Here is a 14,604-nt window from a genome sequence, read left to right on the forward strand (position 1 = left end):
TTACTGTTGTGGTAAGTGGTGCCTGAGCATGTTTATCACTCACATGTCTCCTCTTGAGATATGTGCTTTCATACTTTACTGCCAAGGTGTGTACCAGGCTTCTCTTGGCTCTGGAGAAACTTGTATTCTCTCTTGAACACCTCTCTCTCTTTCTCTCTCTCTTTCTCTCTCTCTCTTTCTCTCTCCCTCGCCCTACCCCCTCCCTCCCTTTTTCTCTCTCACTCACTTTCTCTCTCTCCCTTAGAGCTTCTAAATAAAACCTGTTATAATTTACTGCTCCTCTCCTCCTGAAATTCTCTATGAGAGGCAAAGATGATGTACCCAAAGGTGTAGGTAAGGTCTAGAACTGACTTTCCTTTCCTGCAAAGAGGCTCAGAGCAGACTCAGTGATCCTAGATCCTGTAGTGGCAAGAGGTGCATAGAATGAAAATGGCAGACTTTTCTTCTCCTCTGGCACCTCTCCACTCCCCACTTCACATAAATCACCCAAGGACACTCACCAGCATCAGTACTAAGGGAAAATCGGTGTGTACAATAAAAAATGTACTCCCTAGACCACATGGCCTCTATGGTCAAGAGGGGAACATTACTCAACAAAGAAAACTATTACTCTACCAAAGAAAACAAATAAATAATTCCACACTTGGCAAAACAGCAATGCCTCTTGAGGGAAATCAAGCAATGAGTCATTTTGATTTATTGTGATTTTCTTTGTTTGCTCCTCAGAAAAGTTTCTTTTCCCTTGGTCTTAGTTGCCCAGCTTCAGGCTTATCTTTACTACGTTTTTCCCCATGCTCCATAATGCTCTCTCTCCTTGCAAATGGCAAAGTATTTCATGGAAGTTGTTTATATCCTATTTCTGAAAGGCTGATTATCTGAGGAAATGTGTGTGTGTGTGTGTGTCTGTGTATGTGTGTATAGACCAATACGTAAAGGAACATGATGGTCAGAAGTAAAACAGTTGATGCCATGATGATCACCTCCAATGGAAAAAACATGGGTGGATCACGTTTGTGAAGATTCACATTTTAGAACACTACTTATCAGAACATATTCTTGAATGTACCCTATGTCCCAGGGAATCTCCAAAATTCCCACTGGCCTTCCTCTTATTTCATCTTCCTAATCCCAGTGTGATGTACCCAGGAAAACCGTGTTTGCCTCTCTCATGCTGGCTTCAGTATGACTGGTTCCTGGTATACCGGAGAGACTCAGCATTCCCATGGACTGAAAATTTCTGAGTACCAAATATAAGGGAACATACAATGTATTAGATGGAACTCATGCCAACCCAGATGCAATGAACTAAACAAAAGAGGCCTACTTGGAGCATTAGGTTTATTTGTTTGCAGATATATCCAAATTTCTATATGAGATCTCAGTTCTCCTCTTATGCTGCAGACACGAGATCCACGCTCACTGTAGATGATTCATCTTCTCACGTAGCCTCTTACATTTTCCACTGCTTTAGGAAAAAGGGTGATTAATATCCTAATATCTTCAAAGATTCTGCATACACACACACACGCACACAGAATATACAGGCTTATTCATTCACTCACACTTCTCTGTATGGTTAGTACTTTGTTTTCCAGGACCATGTCCAGGCACCCTGGCCCTTTTCCCATTGGTAATCGTTCAGATTTTCTCCACTTCTGTAAAAGGCCTGAAAGAGGCCTCTATTATCTTTGTTTTATGACCAGTTTTCTAATAATGTTTATGGGAATGAAGGAGCAAACCAGAGAAATTTCAAAGAATTACTTTGAAGGCCAAAATGTAAGACATGGGGTCAAGTGGGTCAGCCTCTTCCTAGAGATTCGGACCCTCCTGAAAAAGCTGGAAGGTGGCTTGCTTCATTTATTTATTTGATTATTTTAAAATATTATTAAGTGCCATGGTTTATAGAGTTATTCACTGATAGGGCTTAAGTATACTATGTTCCAGCACCAAACTCATCACCAGTGTCATCTTCCTGCCGCCAGGGTTCCCCTCTACCCTCCGCCTGCCATTTAAAGACTCATTTTTGGTCAAATTTATACTATAGGACTCCAGCCTACCACCTTAACAGGCACAATTTTAAGCTTGGTGGCTGAAGTTTGGATCTCCAGTTTTTAATGTTGTAATCTCTGTGGTATGGATTTTTAGCCACAGCACTCCTTTACACCACACCAATGTACTTGGATACCCTTGGTCCCTGTTCCTCATTGCTTCCCTTCTATCCTTGAGTTTATACCTTCTACGTCTCTCTTTCCTTCACCCTAAACTCTGGAGCAAGGGTGATTTAAGCAATCTCTAGATTGCTTGCCAAACATTTCATTCAGGAGGTTAGCACTAATACATGATTTGAAATTTAAGGGAGTGGCAGAAAGTCTGAGGGTATAAATGATATCCAGGTAAAGGTAGCTCAGGAAAGGGGATGGGGGAGTTACAATTCATCTTTCAGTGAGTGACTGAATGAATGTTCATGATGCCACCCATCTCTGGTGAGTCAGAGTCTGCACTATAAACTCTCCTTTAGTCAATTTACACTACAGGACTCCAGATCTCCAGTTTTCAGTGTTTCTGACTAATTTTCCCAAACTAAAAGACCAGATGTGAACAACTTAGATGCTCTGAAACTTACTTTCATAGTATAGGATGGTGCCTTAGTTTCCAGCTCACGTATTTCAACACACATCCCAAGAGATGCTCACCTGCCCTTCTCACACTTGCTTGTACTGGTATCCTCTTCTTTAGGTAGTACTGCAGAGGCTTGGGCCACAGGTCCTTACTGATGATCTGGTAAAGCAACACAGGCAGGTCAGGATTCAGAACCCAACCATGGTGGGTTAGGGGGAAAAGAAAAAAAGAATAAAGGGTGAAAGAAATACCACCTCTGCTATTCGGGTAGATCCTACAATGCTGTGGTCGTAGAACCAGCTGAAGAAGTTAAGGCTGCAGTTGTGGTGCCTGTGTCTATAAGCCCTGTGTTCATAACCATGGCACCACTGAATTGGAGTGGAATGAGATGGCCTCAGTCCTACATGAAGAATAATGTAGATCAGGGGCAAATCATTTTATTCCCTTGGCATAGAACACATTCCACCTACAACACCATGAAGTCCTTCTTACCACTAATGCCACTGACATACTCCTTGACAATTACATCATTCCGGAAATAGATGTTCATCCTAAAGAACAATGAGATCTTGCAGCAGCCATTGGGATACCTCTGTTCATCCACCTGCTGGAACAAAAAGGAATTGTGAAATCTTGTAGAAAATCTTGCCCTCAATGTATTCAACTCTGAATTGTCCCTCTTCCTTACTGTCGCACTCCCCACCCACAATCTCCACTCTCCGTTGCCATTTCTCTGGTCTGACCTGTAAATTAAACATGTAGCCTAGTAAGTCTTGATCTTGATAACTGATCATGACAGTCATATCACGGTGGTTCACAAGCTGACTAAGTTAAGGAGCTTTCCAGTGCTGTACATAAAAGAACCAGGCAACAGGTTAGCTAGAAATTCATCAAAACCTCAATAAGATTAAATCTTACATTCTCCCAGCATTTGGTTTGAATCTCCAAATTGATTGAATGCCTCAGCCTTGTTAGAGCATGTCTGAGCATACTCTTCAACTCTTCGGGGGAGGTTTCCAGGCAGGGTACACTTCTACTCTTATAATAATCACTGTTCATCCTTTGTGCACACCATATAAATATGCAGATGTTCTGCTAGTCACTGCATGATAATGGAAGGACAGAATAGCTTTTTAAATTTTGTATTTGGGGAAGGGACACCGAGCATTACTTCTATGACAGGGCTAGATGGGCATTAAGGACCCAATACGGAGACCTTGGACTGCAGTCTCGGCGGACCCAGGGACAGAGCTTCTTGCTTGCTCCCACCACCACAGGTGACAAAGGGATTCTAATCAGGAGCCCCGCCCTACCCTGCCCTGTCTACTTCCATCAACCACCCAGGGATCGAATTGTGCACAGGAGACCCACCCTACCCAGATAAATACCCCACTGGCAGATTTCCACTCTCGACACTACTTCCACTACCCAGCCGTCGCCACACTCCAGGACGCTTTCCGGACCCGCGCGGCAGCTCCGGCCGAGACCCACGCACAACTGAAGACCCACAGAACAAGATAAGTGGAACTCTCTGAGACCTTGGACTCCAGGCTCGGCAGACCCAGGGACAGAGCTTCTTGCTTGCTCCCACCACCACAGGTGACAAAGGGATTCTAATCAGGAGCCCCACCCTACCCTGCCCTGTCTGCTTCCATCAACCACCCAGGGATCGAATTGTGCACAGGAGACTCACCCTACCCAGATAAATACCCCACTGGCAGATTTCCACTCTCGACACTACTTCCACTACCCAGCCGTCGCCACACTCCAGGATGCTTTCCGGACCCGCGCGGCTGCTCCGGCCGAGACCCACGCACAACTGAAAACCCACAGAACAAGATAAGTGGAACTCTCTGAGTCCTTGGACTCCAGGCTCGGCGGACCCAGGGACAGAGCTTCTTACTTGCTCCCACCACCACAGGTGACAAAGGGATTCTAATCAGGAGCCCCACCCTACCCTGCCCTGTCTGCTTCCATCAACCACCCAGGGATCGAATTGTGCAAGGAGACTCACCCAAACCAGATAAATACCCCACTGGCAGATTTCCACTCTCGACACTACTTCCAATACCCAGCCGTCGCCACACTCCAGGACGCTTTCCGGACGCGCGCGGCAGCTCCGGCCGAGACCCACGCACAACTGAATACCCACAGAACAAGATAAGTGGAAATCTCTGAGACCTTGGACTCCAGGCTCGGCGGACCCAGGGACAGAGCTTCTTGCTTGCTCCCACCACCACAGGTGACAAAGGGATTCTAATCAGGAGCCCCACCCTACCCTGCCCTGTCTGCTTCCATCAACCACCCAGGGATCGAATTGTGCACAGGAGACCCACCCTACCCAGATAAATACCCCACTGGCAGATTTCCACTCTCGACACTACTTCCACTACCCAGCCGTCGCCCCACTCCAGGACGCATTCCGGATCCGCGCGGCAGCCCTGGCCGAGACCCACTTACAACTGAAGACACACAGAACAAGATAAGTGGAACTCTCAGAGACCTTGGACTCCAGGCTCGGCGGACCCAGGGACAGAGCTTCTTGCTTGCTCCCACCACCACAGGTCACAAAGGGATTCTAATCAGGAGCCCCACCCTACCCTGCCCTGTCTGCTTCCATCAACCACCCAGGGATCGAATTGTGCACAGGAGACTCACCCTACCCAGATAAATACCCCTCTGGCAGATTTCCACTCTCGACACTACTTCCACTACCCAGCCGTCGCCACACTCCAGGACGCTTTCCGGACCCGCGCGGCAGCTCCGGCCGAGACCCACGCACAACTGAAGACCCACAGAACAAGATAAGTGGAACTCTCTGAGTCCTTGGACTCCAGGCTCGGCAGACCCAGGGACAGAGCTTCTTGCTTGCTCCCACCACCACAGGTGACAAAGGGATTCTAATCAGGAGCCCCACCCTACCCTGCCCTGTCTGCTTCCATCAACCACCCAGGGATCGAATTGTGCACAGGAGACTCACCCTACCCAGATAAATACCCCACTGGCAGATTTCCACTCTCGACACTACTTCCACGACCCAGCCGTCGCCACACTCCAGGACGCTTTCCGGACCCGCGCGGCAGCTCCGTCCGAGACCCACGCACAACTGAAGACCCACAGAACAAGATAAGTGGAACTCTCTGAGACCTTGGACTCCAGGCTCGGCAGACCCAGGGACAGAGCTTCTTGCTTGCTCCCACCACCACAGGTGTCAAAGGGATTCTAATCAGGAGCCCCACCCTACCCTGCCCTGTCTGCTTCCATCAACCACCCAGGGATCGAATTGTGCACAGGAGACCCACCCTACCCAGATAAATACCCCACTGGCAGATTTCCACTCTCGACACTACTTCCACTACCCAGCCGTCGCCACAATCCAGGACGCTTTCCGGATCCGCGCGGCAGCTCTGGCCGAGACCCACGTACAACTGAAGACCCACAAAACAAGATAAGTGGAACTCTCTGAGACCTTGGACTCCAGGCTCGGCGGACCCAGGGACAGAGTTTCTTGCTTGCTCCCACCACCACAGGTGACAAAGGGATTCTAATCAGGAGCCCCACCCTACCCTGCCCTGTCTGCTTCCATCAACCACCCAGGGATCGAATTGTGCACAGGAGACTCACCCAACCCCGATAAATACCCCACTGGCAGATTTCCACTCTCGACACTGCTTCCAATACCCAGCCGTCGCCACACTCCAGGACGCTTTCCGGACCCGCGCGGCAACTCCGGCCGAGACCCACGCAAAACTGAAGACCCACAGAACAAGATAAGTGGAACTCTCTGAGACCTTGGACTCCAGGCTCGGCGGACCCAGGGACAGAGCTTCTTGCTTGCTCCCACCACCACAGGTGACAAAGGGATTCTAATCAGGAGCCCCACCCTACCCTGCCCTGTCTGCTTCCATCAACCACCCAGGGATCGAATTGTGCACAGGAGACCCACCCTACCCAGATAAATACCCCACTGGCAGATTTCCACTCTCGACACTACTTCCACTACCCAGCCGTCGCCACACTCCAGGACGCATTCCGGATCCGCGCGGCAGCCCTGGCCGAGACCCACGAACAACTGAAGACACACAGAACAAGATAAGTGGAACTCTCTGAGACCTTGGACTCCAGGCTCGGCGGACCCAGGGACAGAGCTTCTTGCTTGCTCCCACCACCACAGGTGACAAAGGGATTCTAATCAGGAGCCCCACCCTACCCTGCCCTGTCTGCTTCCATCAACCACCCAGGGATCGAATTGTGCACAGGAGACTCACCCTACCCAGATAAATACCCCACTGGCAGATTTCCACTCTCGACACTACTTCCACTACCCAGCCGTCGCCACACTCCAGGACGCATTCCGGATCCGCGCGGCAGCCCTGGCCGAGACCCACGAACAACTGAAGACACACAGAACAAGATAAGGGGAACTCTCTGAGACCTTGGACTCCAGGCTCGGCGGACCCAGGGACAGAGCTTCTTGCTTGCTCCCACCACCACAGGTGACAAAGGGATTCTAATCAGGAGCCCCACCCTACCCTGCCCTGTCTGCTTCCATCAACCACCCAGGGATCGAATTGTGCACAGGAGACTCACCCTACCCAGATAAATACCCCACTGGCAGATTTCCACTCTCGACACTACTTCCACTACCCAGCCGTCGCCACACTCCAGGACGCTTTCAGGATCCGAGCGGCAGCTCTGGCCGAGACCCACGTACAACTGAAGACCCACAGAACAAGATAAGTGGAACTCTCTGAGACCTTGGACTCCAGGCTCGGCGGACCCAGGGACAGAGCTTCTTACTTGCTCACACCACCACAGGTGACAAAGGGATTCTAATCAGGAGCCCCACCCTACCCTGCCCTGTCTGCTTCCATCAACCACCCAGGGATCGAATTGTGCACAGGAGACTCACCCTACCCAGATAAATACCCCACTGGCAGATTGCCACTCTCGACACTACTTCCACGACCCAGCCGTCGCCACACTCCAGGACGCTTTCCGGACCCGCGCGGCAGCTCCGGCCGAGACCCACGCACAACTGAAGACCCACAGAACAAGATAAGTGGAACTCTCTGAGACCTTGGACTCCAGGCTCGGCGGACCCAGGGACAGAGCTTCTTGCTTGCTCCCACCACCACAGGTGTCAAAGGGATTCTAATCAGGAGCCCCACCCTACCCTGCCCTGTCTGCTTCCATCAACCACCCAGGGATCGAATTGTGCACAGGAGACCCACCCTACCCAGATAAATACCCCACTGGCAGATTTCCACTCTCGACACTACTTCCACTACCCAGCCGTCGTCACACTCCAGGACGCTTTCCGGATCCGCGCGGCAGCTCTGGCCGAGACCCACGTACAACTGAAGACCCACAAAACAAGATAAGTGGAACTCTCTGAGACCTTGGACTCCAGGCTCGGCGGACCCAGGGACAGAGTTTCTTGCTTGCTCCCACCACCACAGGTGACAAAGGGATTCTAATCAGGAGCCCCACCCTACCCTGCCCTGTCTGCTTCCATCAACCACCCAGGGATCGAATTGTGCACAGGAGACTCACCCAACCCCGATAAATACCCCACTGGCAGATTTCCACTCTCGACACTACTTCCAATACCCAGCCGTCGCCACACTCCAGGACGCTTTCCGGACCCGCGCGGCAGCTCCGGCCGAGACCCACGCACAACTGAATACCCACAGAACAAGATAAGTGGAACTCTCTGAGACCTTGGACTCCAGGCTCGGCGGACCCAGGGACAGAGCTTCTTGCTTGCTCCCACCACCACAGGTGACAAAGGGATTCTAATCAGGAGCCCCACCCTACCCTGCCCTGTCTGCTTCCATCAATCACCCAGGGATCGAATTGTGCACAGGAGACCCACCCTACCCAGATAAATACCCCACTGGCAGATTTCCACTCTCGACACTACTTCCACTACCCAGCCGTCGCCACACTCCAGGACGCATTCCGGATCCGCGCGGCAGCCCTGGCCGAGACCCACGAACAACTGAAGACACACAGAACAAGATAAGTGGAACTCTCTGAGACCTTGGACTCCAGGCTCGGCGGACCCAGGGACAGAGCTTCTTGCTTGCTCCCACCACCACAGGTGACAAAGGGATTCTAATCAGGAGCCCCACCCTACCCTGCCCTGTCTGCTTCCATCAACCACCCAGGGATCGAATTGTGCACAGGAGACTCACCCTACCCAGATAAATACCCCACTGGCAGATTTCCACTCTCGACACTACTTCCACTACCCAGCCGTCGCCACACTCCAGGACGCTTTCTGGACCCGCGCGGCAGCTCCGGCCGAGACCCACGCACAACTGAAGACCCACAGAACAAGATAAGTGGAACTCTCTGAGACCTTGGACTCCAGGCTCGGCGGACCCAGGGACAGAGCTTCTTGCTTGCTCCCACCACCACAGGTGACAAAGGGATTCTAATCAGGAGCCCCACCCTTCCCTGCCCTGTCTGCTTCCATCAACCACCCAGGGATCGAATTGTGCACAGGAGACCCACCCTACCCAGATAAATACCCCACTGGCAGATTTCCACTCTCGACACTACTTCCACTACCCAGCCGTCGCCACACTCCAGGACGCTTTCTGGATCCGTGCGGCCGCTTCTGGCCGCGCGACACATCATAAGACACTAAATACCCATCTTCTGGAATTGTCGTACCATATTTGATAGGGTTCAAATATGGCAACACCTACAAGGGTGATTAGAGGTCACCCCAAGAGCCTCTATACCTCTAGGAAAGACTGGCAATCTACCAAGAGTATTTCTCCCGCACGGAAGAGCCTGGCAAGCTATCCGCTGTGTATTCGATATGCCAAAACCAGTAACTACAACTGGTCTCATTCACCTGACCCTGAAGGCTTCAACGACAAGGCAGCACTGAGAAGGATGAGAAAGGAGAGGCCGACAAAATCTCAAGGCCGACCTAGGCTGCCACAACGAAGGAATTCAAAAATGATCGTCTGTACTTTCAATGCACGTACGCTAGCATCAGATGCATCCATCGAGGACCTGATTGTACAAGCGCGAATGATCAAGTACGACATCATTGGTCTGACCGAGACAAGAAGGCACGAATCTCACCATGCCGTTTTCGACACCGGAGAATAATTGTTCCTCGGAACATGCGAAAAAAGAGGTGTTGGAGGCGTCGGTGTCCTTGTCAACACAAACTTGGCCAAGAGCATTGATTCATTCGAATGCCTAACAACCCGAATCGGACGTTTACATTTGAATAGATGTGGCTCACTGCCTGCAGTTTCTATCTTCGTTGTCTACGCACCAACATCTCATTATGATGAAAGAGAAATCGAGAAGTTCTACATGGAGCTAGAGAAGTTCTTTAAAGTAGACCACACCTTCTACAAGATCATTGTGGGTGATTTTAATGCCAAGATAGGACCGAGAAGATCAGCTGAAGAACTTCACATCGGGACCCATGGCCTAGAATGGAACAAACAGGGTGAGAGACTGTCTGAGTTCATCATGTCGACCAAGACCATTCATGGTAACTCACAGTTCCAGAAGGCAGAATCTAAACGATGGACATGGGAGTCTCCCGGTGGACGATTCCACAACGAAATAGACCACATCATATTCAATCGACGGTTTTGCCTGACTGATGTCGCTGTTGTCCCAAAATTTCGAACGGGATCTGACCACCGTCTCCTTCGTGCAAAATTCTACTTCACAGAGCGGGGAGAAAGGGCTGCAAAGTCCAAAAAGAGAACTCCCAGAATGACCACCAACTGGGAACTCTTTGGTACTATTGCGGCAACATGGGAAGATGCCATTGTTGACAACATTGACGAGGAATACGATCGACTGGTTCAGCACCTCCATGAATGTGCGAGGAACGCCAAGAGAGAGGTAGCCACAAAAAGTCGCCTATCTTCGAAAACTCTTGAGCTAATTCGCCAGCGTGGTTTGGCGCATGCCTCAGGCAACCGCAAGCTAACGTCCGAGCTCGCAAAGCAGTGCAGAGATGCGATCAAGGAAGACCTCAAAGAGAGAAGAGCAGAAGTACTGGTAGATGCGGCAGAAGCCGGGAAAAGTATTCGTAACGCCCGCCTGTCCTTCGCCAACTACAAGACCAAGATGACTGCCCTCCGACGTCCTGATGGATCCATCACATCCTCCAGAACGGCAATGGAGAAGATTATCCATGACTTCTACTCAAATCTCTTCGATAGCCATGTCCACTTGCCGACATACCAAATTCCACAGGATGGGTATATTGTTCCTAACGTTCTCCCTTCCAAAATCCGACACGCCATTTCGTTGGGAAAGAAGCAAACAGCACCCGGCCCAGACAAGGTCAGACCTGAATACCTGAAGAACCTGCCGTCAGTACTCATCAATACACTGGCTCGGCTCTTCACTCGCTACCTGTCTGCATGCAAGGTTCCGTCCCAATGGAAAACCAGCAGGACCGTACTACTGTTCAAGAAGGGAGACATCCATGACATTGGCAACTATCGCCCGATCTGCCTATTGTCTGTCATCTACAAGCTGTTCACTCGAGTCATCCTGAATAGTATTGGCAGAACACTAGATGAAGGACAACCATGCGAGCAAGCCGGGTTCCGCAAAGGATTCAGCACCATCGACCATATCCACACGGTAACCAAGCTCATTGAGGTTTCTCGGGAGTTCAAGATGCCGCTCTGCTTAACGTTCATTGATTTAAAGAAGGCCTTTGATTCTGTTGAGACGGAAGCGGTCCTTGAAGCCCTAGCCAATCAGGGCATTCAAGCCCAATACATCAGGATCCTCCGTGAGCTGTATTGCGGATTCACTACCAGGATCTCACCATTCTACAAAGAAGTGATCGTTGATGTCAAGAGAGGGGTGCGGCAGGGTGATACCATTTCACCGAAACTCTTCAGTGCCACCCTCCAGAACATCATGCGACGACTGGAATGGTAAGGAATGGGAGTGAAGATAGATGGTCGGCAACTACACCACCTCCGCTTTGCTGATGACATTGTTTTAATAACACCAAACATCAGCCAAGCGGCACAAATGCTGGCCGACTTTGACCGTGAGTGTGGAAAGGTAGGACTACAGCTGAATCTTACGAAGACAATGTTTATGAGAAACAGCCTTGTTCCTGACGCCCCATTCGCTCTCAATGGAACGACCATCTCCGAATGCAACAGCTATGTGTACCTAGGTTGAGAGGTCAACATGACAAATGACCTGGCACCCGAGCTGCGCAGGAGGAAGAGAGCGGCTTGGAACGCCTTCAAGAACGTCGAAGAAATAGCTAAGAGGACGAAGAACCTCCGGCTCCGGGCACATCTCTTTGATTCCACTGTTCTTCCTGCATTAACATATGCCTCAGAGACCTGGGCCCTACGCAAACAAGATGAGAACGCCATTCAGGTCTCCCAAAGAAGAATAGAAAGAGCTATGCTTGGAATATCACGTTTCACTCAAATGAGAGAACGAATCCGGAGTTCTGACATCCGTCGACGATCAAGGATCAGGGACGCTGTCTCATATGCCAAGGTGTCGAAAATCAGATGGGCTGGTCACGTAATGATATTTAAAGATGACCGTTGGACTAGAGCTGTTACTGATTGGATTCCACGGGATGTCAAGAGACCGCGTGGCCGCCCACCTACCAGATGGTCAGACTTCTTTGTCAAGATCATGAACGATCGGTTTGAGGCCCTCCATGTTCCCGGAGCGAAGAGATGCCATTGGGATACACTAGCACGCGACAGGAACAAATGGAGACGTTACTGGCGCCCGCTCGAGCAAATCGACGACTAACGGGAAGTTAAGTGATTAAGTGATTAAGTGATGGCAGCAAGAATCCCCAGTGAAGCTGATCATATGAAGAACACCTCGTATCCATCCACACACTCTACTTTGGAATTATGAAGGGGACGTCTACTTTCCTTCCCCCAACAGGATTTTCTTGCGATTTCTATGCCGATTGTCAAGGCTCCCCCAGCATACCATGTTCAGAGGACCATGAGTGTCAGCACAATACACTTGACTTCCATAACCATTCTAGGCCTCCCAGAAGCACCTCTCACATTTCTTTATGCTATCCTTGCCATACTGGTGTCCCTGTAACTGCAAATTAAGGATACAACTTTGGTCCAGAAACCCGGGATGCTCTGGATAATGGTGCTTCTGTGTTCCAGGATGGGCAGGAGTCTCTGGCTCATTTTAAGCTTGAGACTGTTGAAGGTCCTGCTGGATTGCTTATTCACAAGCTCCAGTTCTAACTGAAGAGACTGCAGTGCCTCCAGTGAGGGTTGCTGGATCAAGCATCCCAGTGCAGGTTTCTCTTTCTGCTCCGCTTCTGGCTGTTCCTTAGGTTGCTGAATTGTTATCATCCTTCTCTCAGGCTCTTCAGCTGCTCCTGCCTGTGCAAAGACCACATAGTCTTTAGCTACTCTAAGTTCTAGATCCCTTTTGCTCCCTGGTATTTGGATGTTTGCAGAACATTCAAACAGAAGAAAGGCTCCACCATATCCCAAATTCCTCAAGTCCTGCGTGATTTCCAGGCTACTTCTCAGACCTAAGGCAACTGGAATTTCTGCATGCCCATAACAAGACTTACCTAGCCTCACTTACCATGAGGTTCTGGCTATGAGAATGGCAGTAGCTATAGCATCACAAGACAGTGAAAGCAGCAGTCCACAAGGCTAGGACAAGGATCCAAATCTGTAAAGCTATGAGAGCGAATTCCTGCTGCCCAGGTGAGTGGGGAGAGGAAGACATGGCCTGAAGTAGTAAGCCTTAAACTTGATCAAAAAGAGTCTTGCACTTCCCCCAGACAATCATCACCCATCAGGCTAAAAAGAGCTTAGCACCATGCACATTCCTGCCTGCACTCAAAGGAACCAATTATCTGTCTCCCTATCCATTTTGCCTGCTAGGGAATAGAGTCTCCAGGAAAGCACCTGGATCATTTTACCTTATTTCATTCCCACTGCTAACTCTCTGATTGGTCACGGAGATCCTTGCATCCAATATCTAGCGATCGTATTCTCCAGCATTTCTCCCAAAACTACACGTGTGACTTGGGAGATAATACATGCCGAAGCTGTATGTTGCGATGGTCATCACTTTTTTCTAGGACAGCAATGCTGTATTTCTAATATTTGCTCCATTCAATTGATTTATGTCATGAAGCATGTGCATCTATTTCTTTCTCTTTATTTCTCTGTATGGACCAGAAGGTAATCAGCAGATATCTAGAAAACCACCATTTACCATCCATAAATTAATAATCCCTATAAAGATGGAAATGTCAGTGAAGTGCACAGAGTGAGAGTAGATAGCCACTAGGTTTCCAAATGACCAGCTATTTATAATGCTGTTCTAAACACTAAAATGCACATATCTTCTGACCACATCAACCAACCTTACCTAGGATACTTTCCTGCAACAGAGGAAACAGTACTAATGAACTTGAAGGCTTTACCTCTATACAACCATAACAGCATGAGAAAAGAGTGCAAATATCCACTACAAGGAGAGGACGAAGAAAAGAGTCCCATATTCTCAACATGGGTTACCCACAAATATGATCTCTCTGATAAAGAATTCCGAGGATGTTCAAGGAAAGCAAGAATCAATGGAGCAGACATCCAAAAAACTAAAGGAAGAAATAAAAAAAAATAGTGGAATACAGTCAAAAACCACCATCAACCGACCTTATTCAGAATCCTTTCCCACGATAACAGGAAAAAGTGCTAGTAAATTCCAGGGCAAGACAACCAAAACAACATGAAGAAACAGCGCAAATTTCCACTACAAGGAGAGGATGAAGGAAAGAGTCCCGAATGCTCAACCGGGATTAACCACAAATGTGCACGCTCTGATAAAGAATACTGAGATGAAATGCAGAGGATGTTCAAGGAACTACTCAAAGAATCAATGGAGGAGATATGCAGAAAACTAATGGAACAAATGAAAGAAACAGTAGAACGGGTA

The 14,604-nt window shown here is 49.4% G+C and overlaps 1 protein-coding gene across 3 annotated transcripts; it reads right to left on the minus strand.

Annotated features, from left to right (window-relative positions):
• Nucleotides 1–1,325: 1,325 nt before the first annotated feature.
• On the minus strand, nucleotides 1,326–13,341 carry LOC130043098 (testis-specific Y-encoded protein 3-like). 3 transcript variants are annotated; one of them, XM_056135408.1, is made up of 7 exons: nucleotides 13,240–13,341; nucleotides 12,750–13,028; nucleotides 3,363–3,440; nucleotides 3,112–3,223; nucleotides 2,874–3,019; nucleotides 2,694–2,778; nucleotides 1,326–1,462 (listed from the first exon to the last, which is right to left on the minus strand). In XM_056135408.1, the coding sequence occupies exons 1-7, from the start codon at nucleotides 13,240–13,242 to the stop codon at nucleotides 1,431–1,433; spliced, it is 735 nt and encodes a 244-aa protein (XP_055991383.1). In that variant the 5' UTR covers nucleotides 13,243–13,341; the 3' UTR covers nucleotides 1,326–1,430. The 3 variants fall into 3 exon arrangements, with proteins under 3 accessions (XP_055991383.1, XP_055991382.1, XP_055991384.1); XM_056135407.1 differs by having other exon boundaries at nucleotides 1,326–1,465; XM_056135409.1 differs by having other exon boundaries at nucleotides 1,326–1,465; nucleotides 13,226–13,341.
• Nucleotides 13,342–14,604: the final 1,263 nt, after the last annotated feature.

This window comes from Sorex fumeus, unplaced genomic scaffold, assembly GCF_029834395.1.
Source record: "Sorex fumeus unplaced genomic scaffold, SorFum_2.1 ptg000111l, whole genome shotgun sequence".
NCBI lineage: Eukaryota > Metazoa > Chordata > Mammalia > Eulipotyphla > Soricidae > Sorex > Sorex fumeus.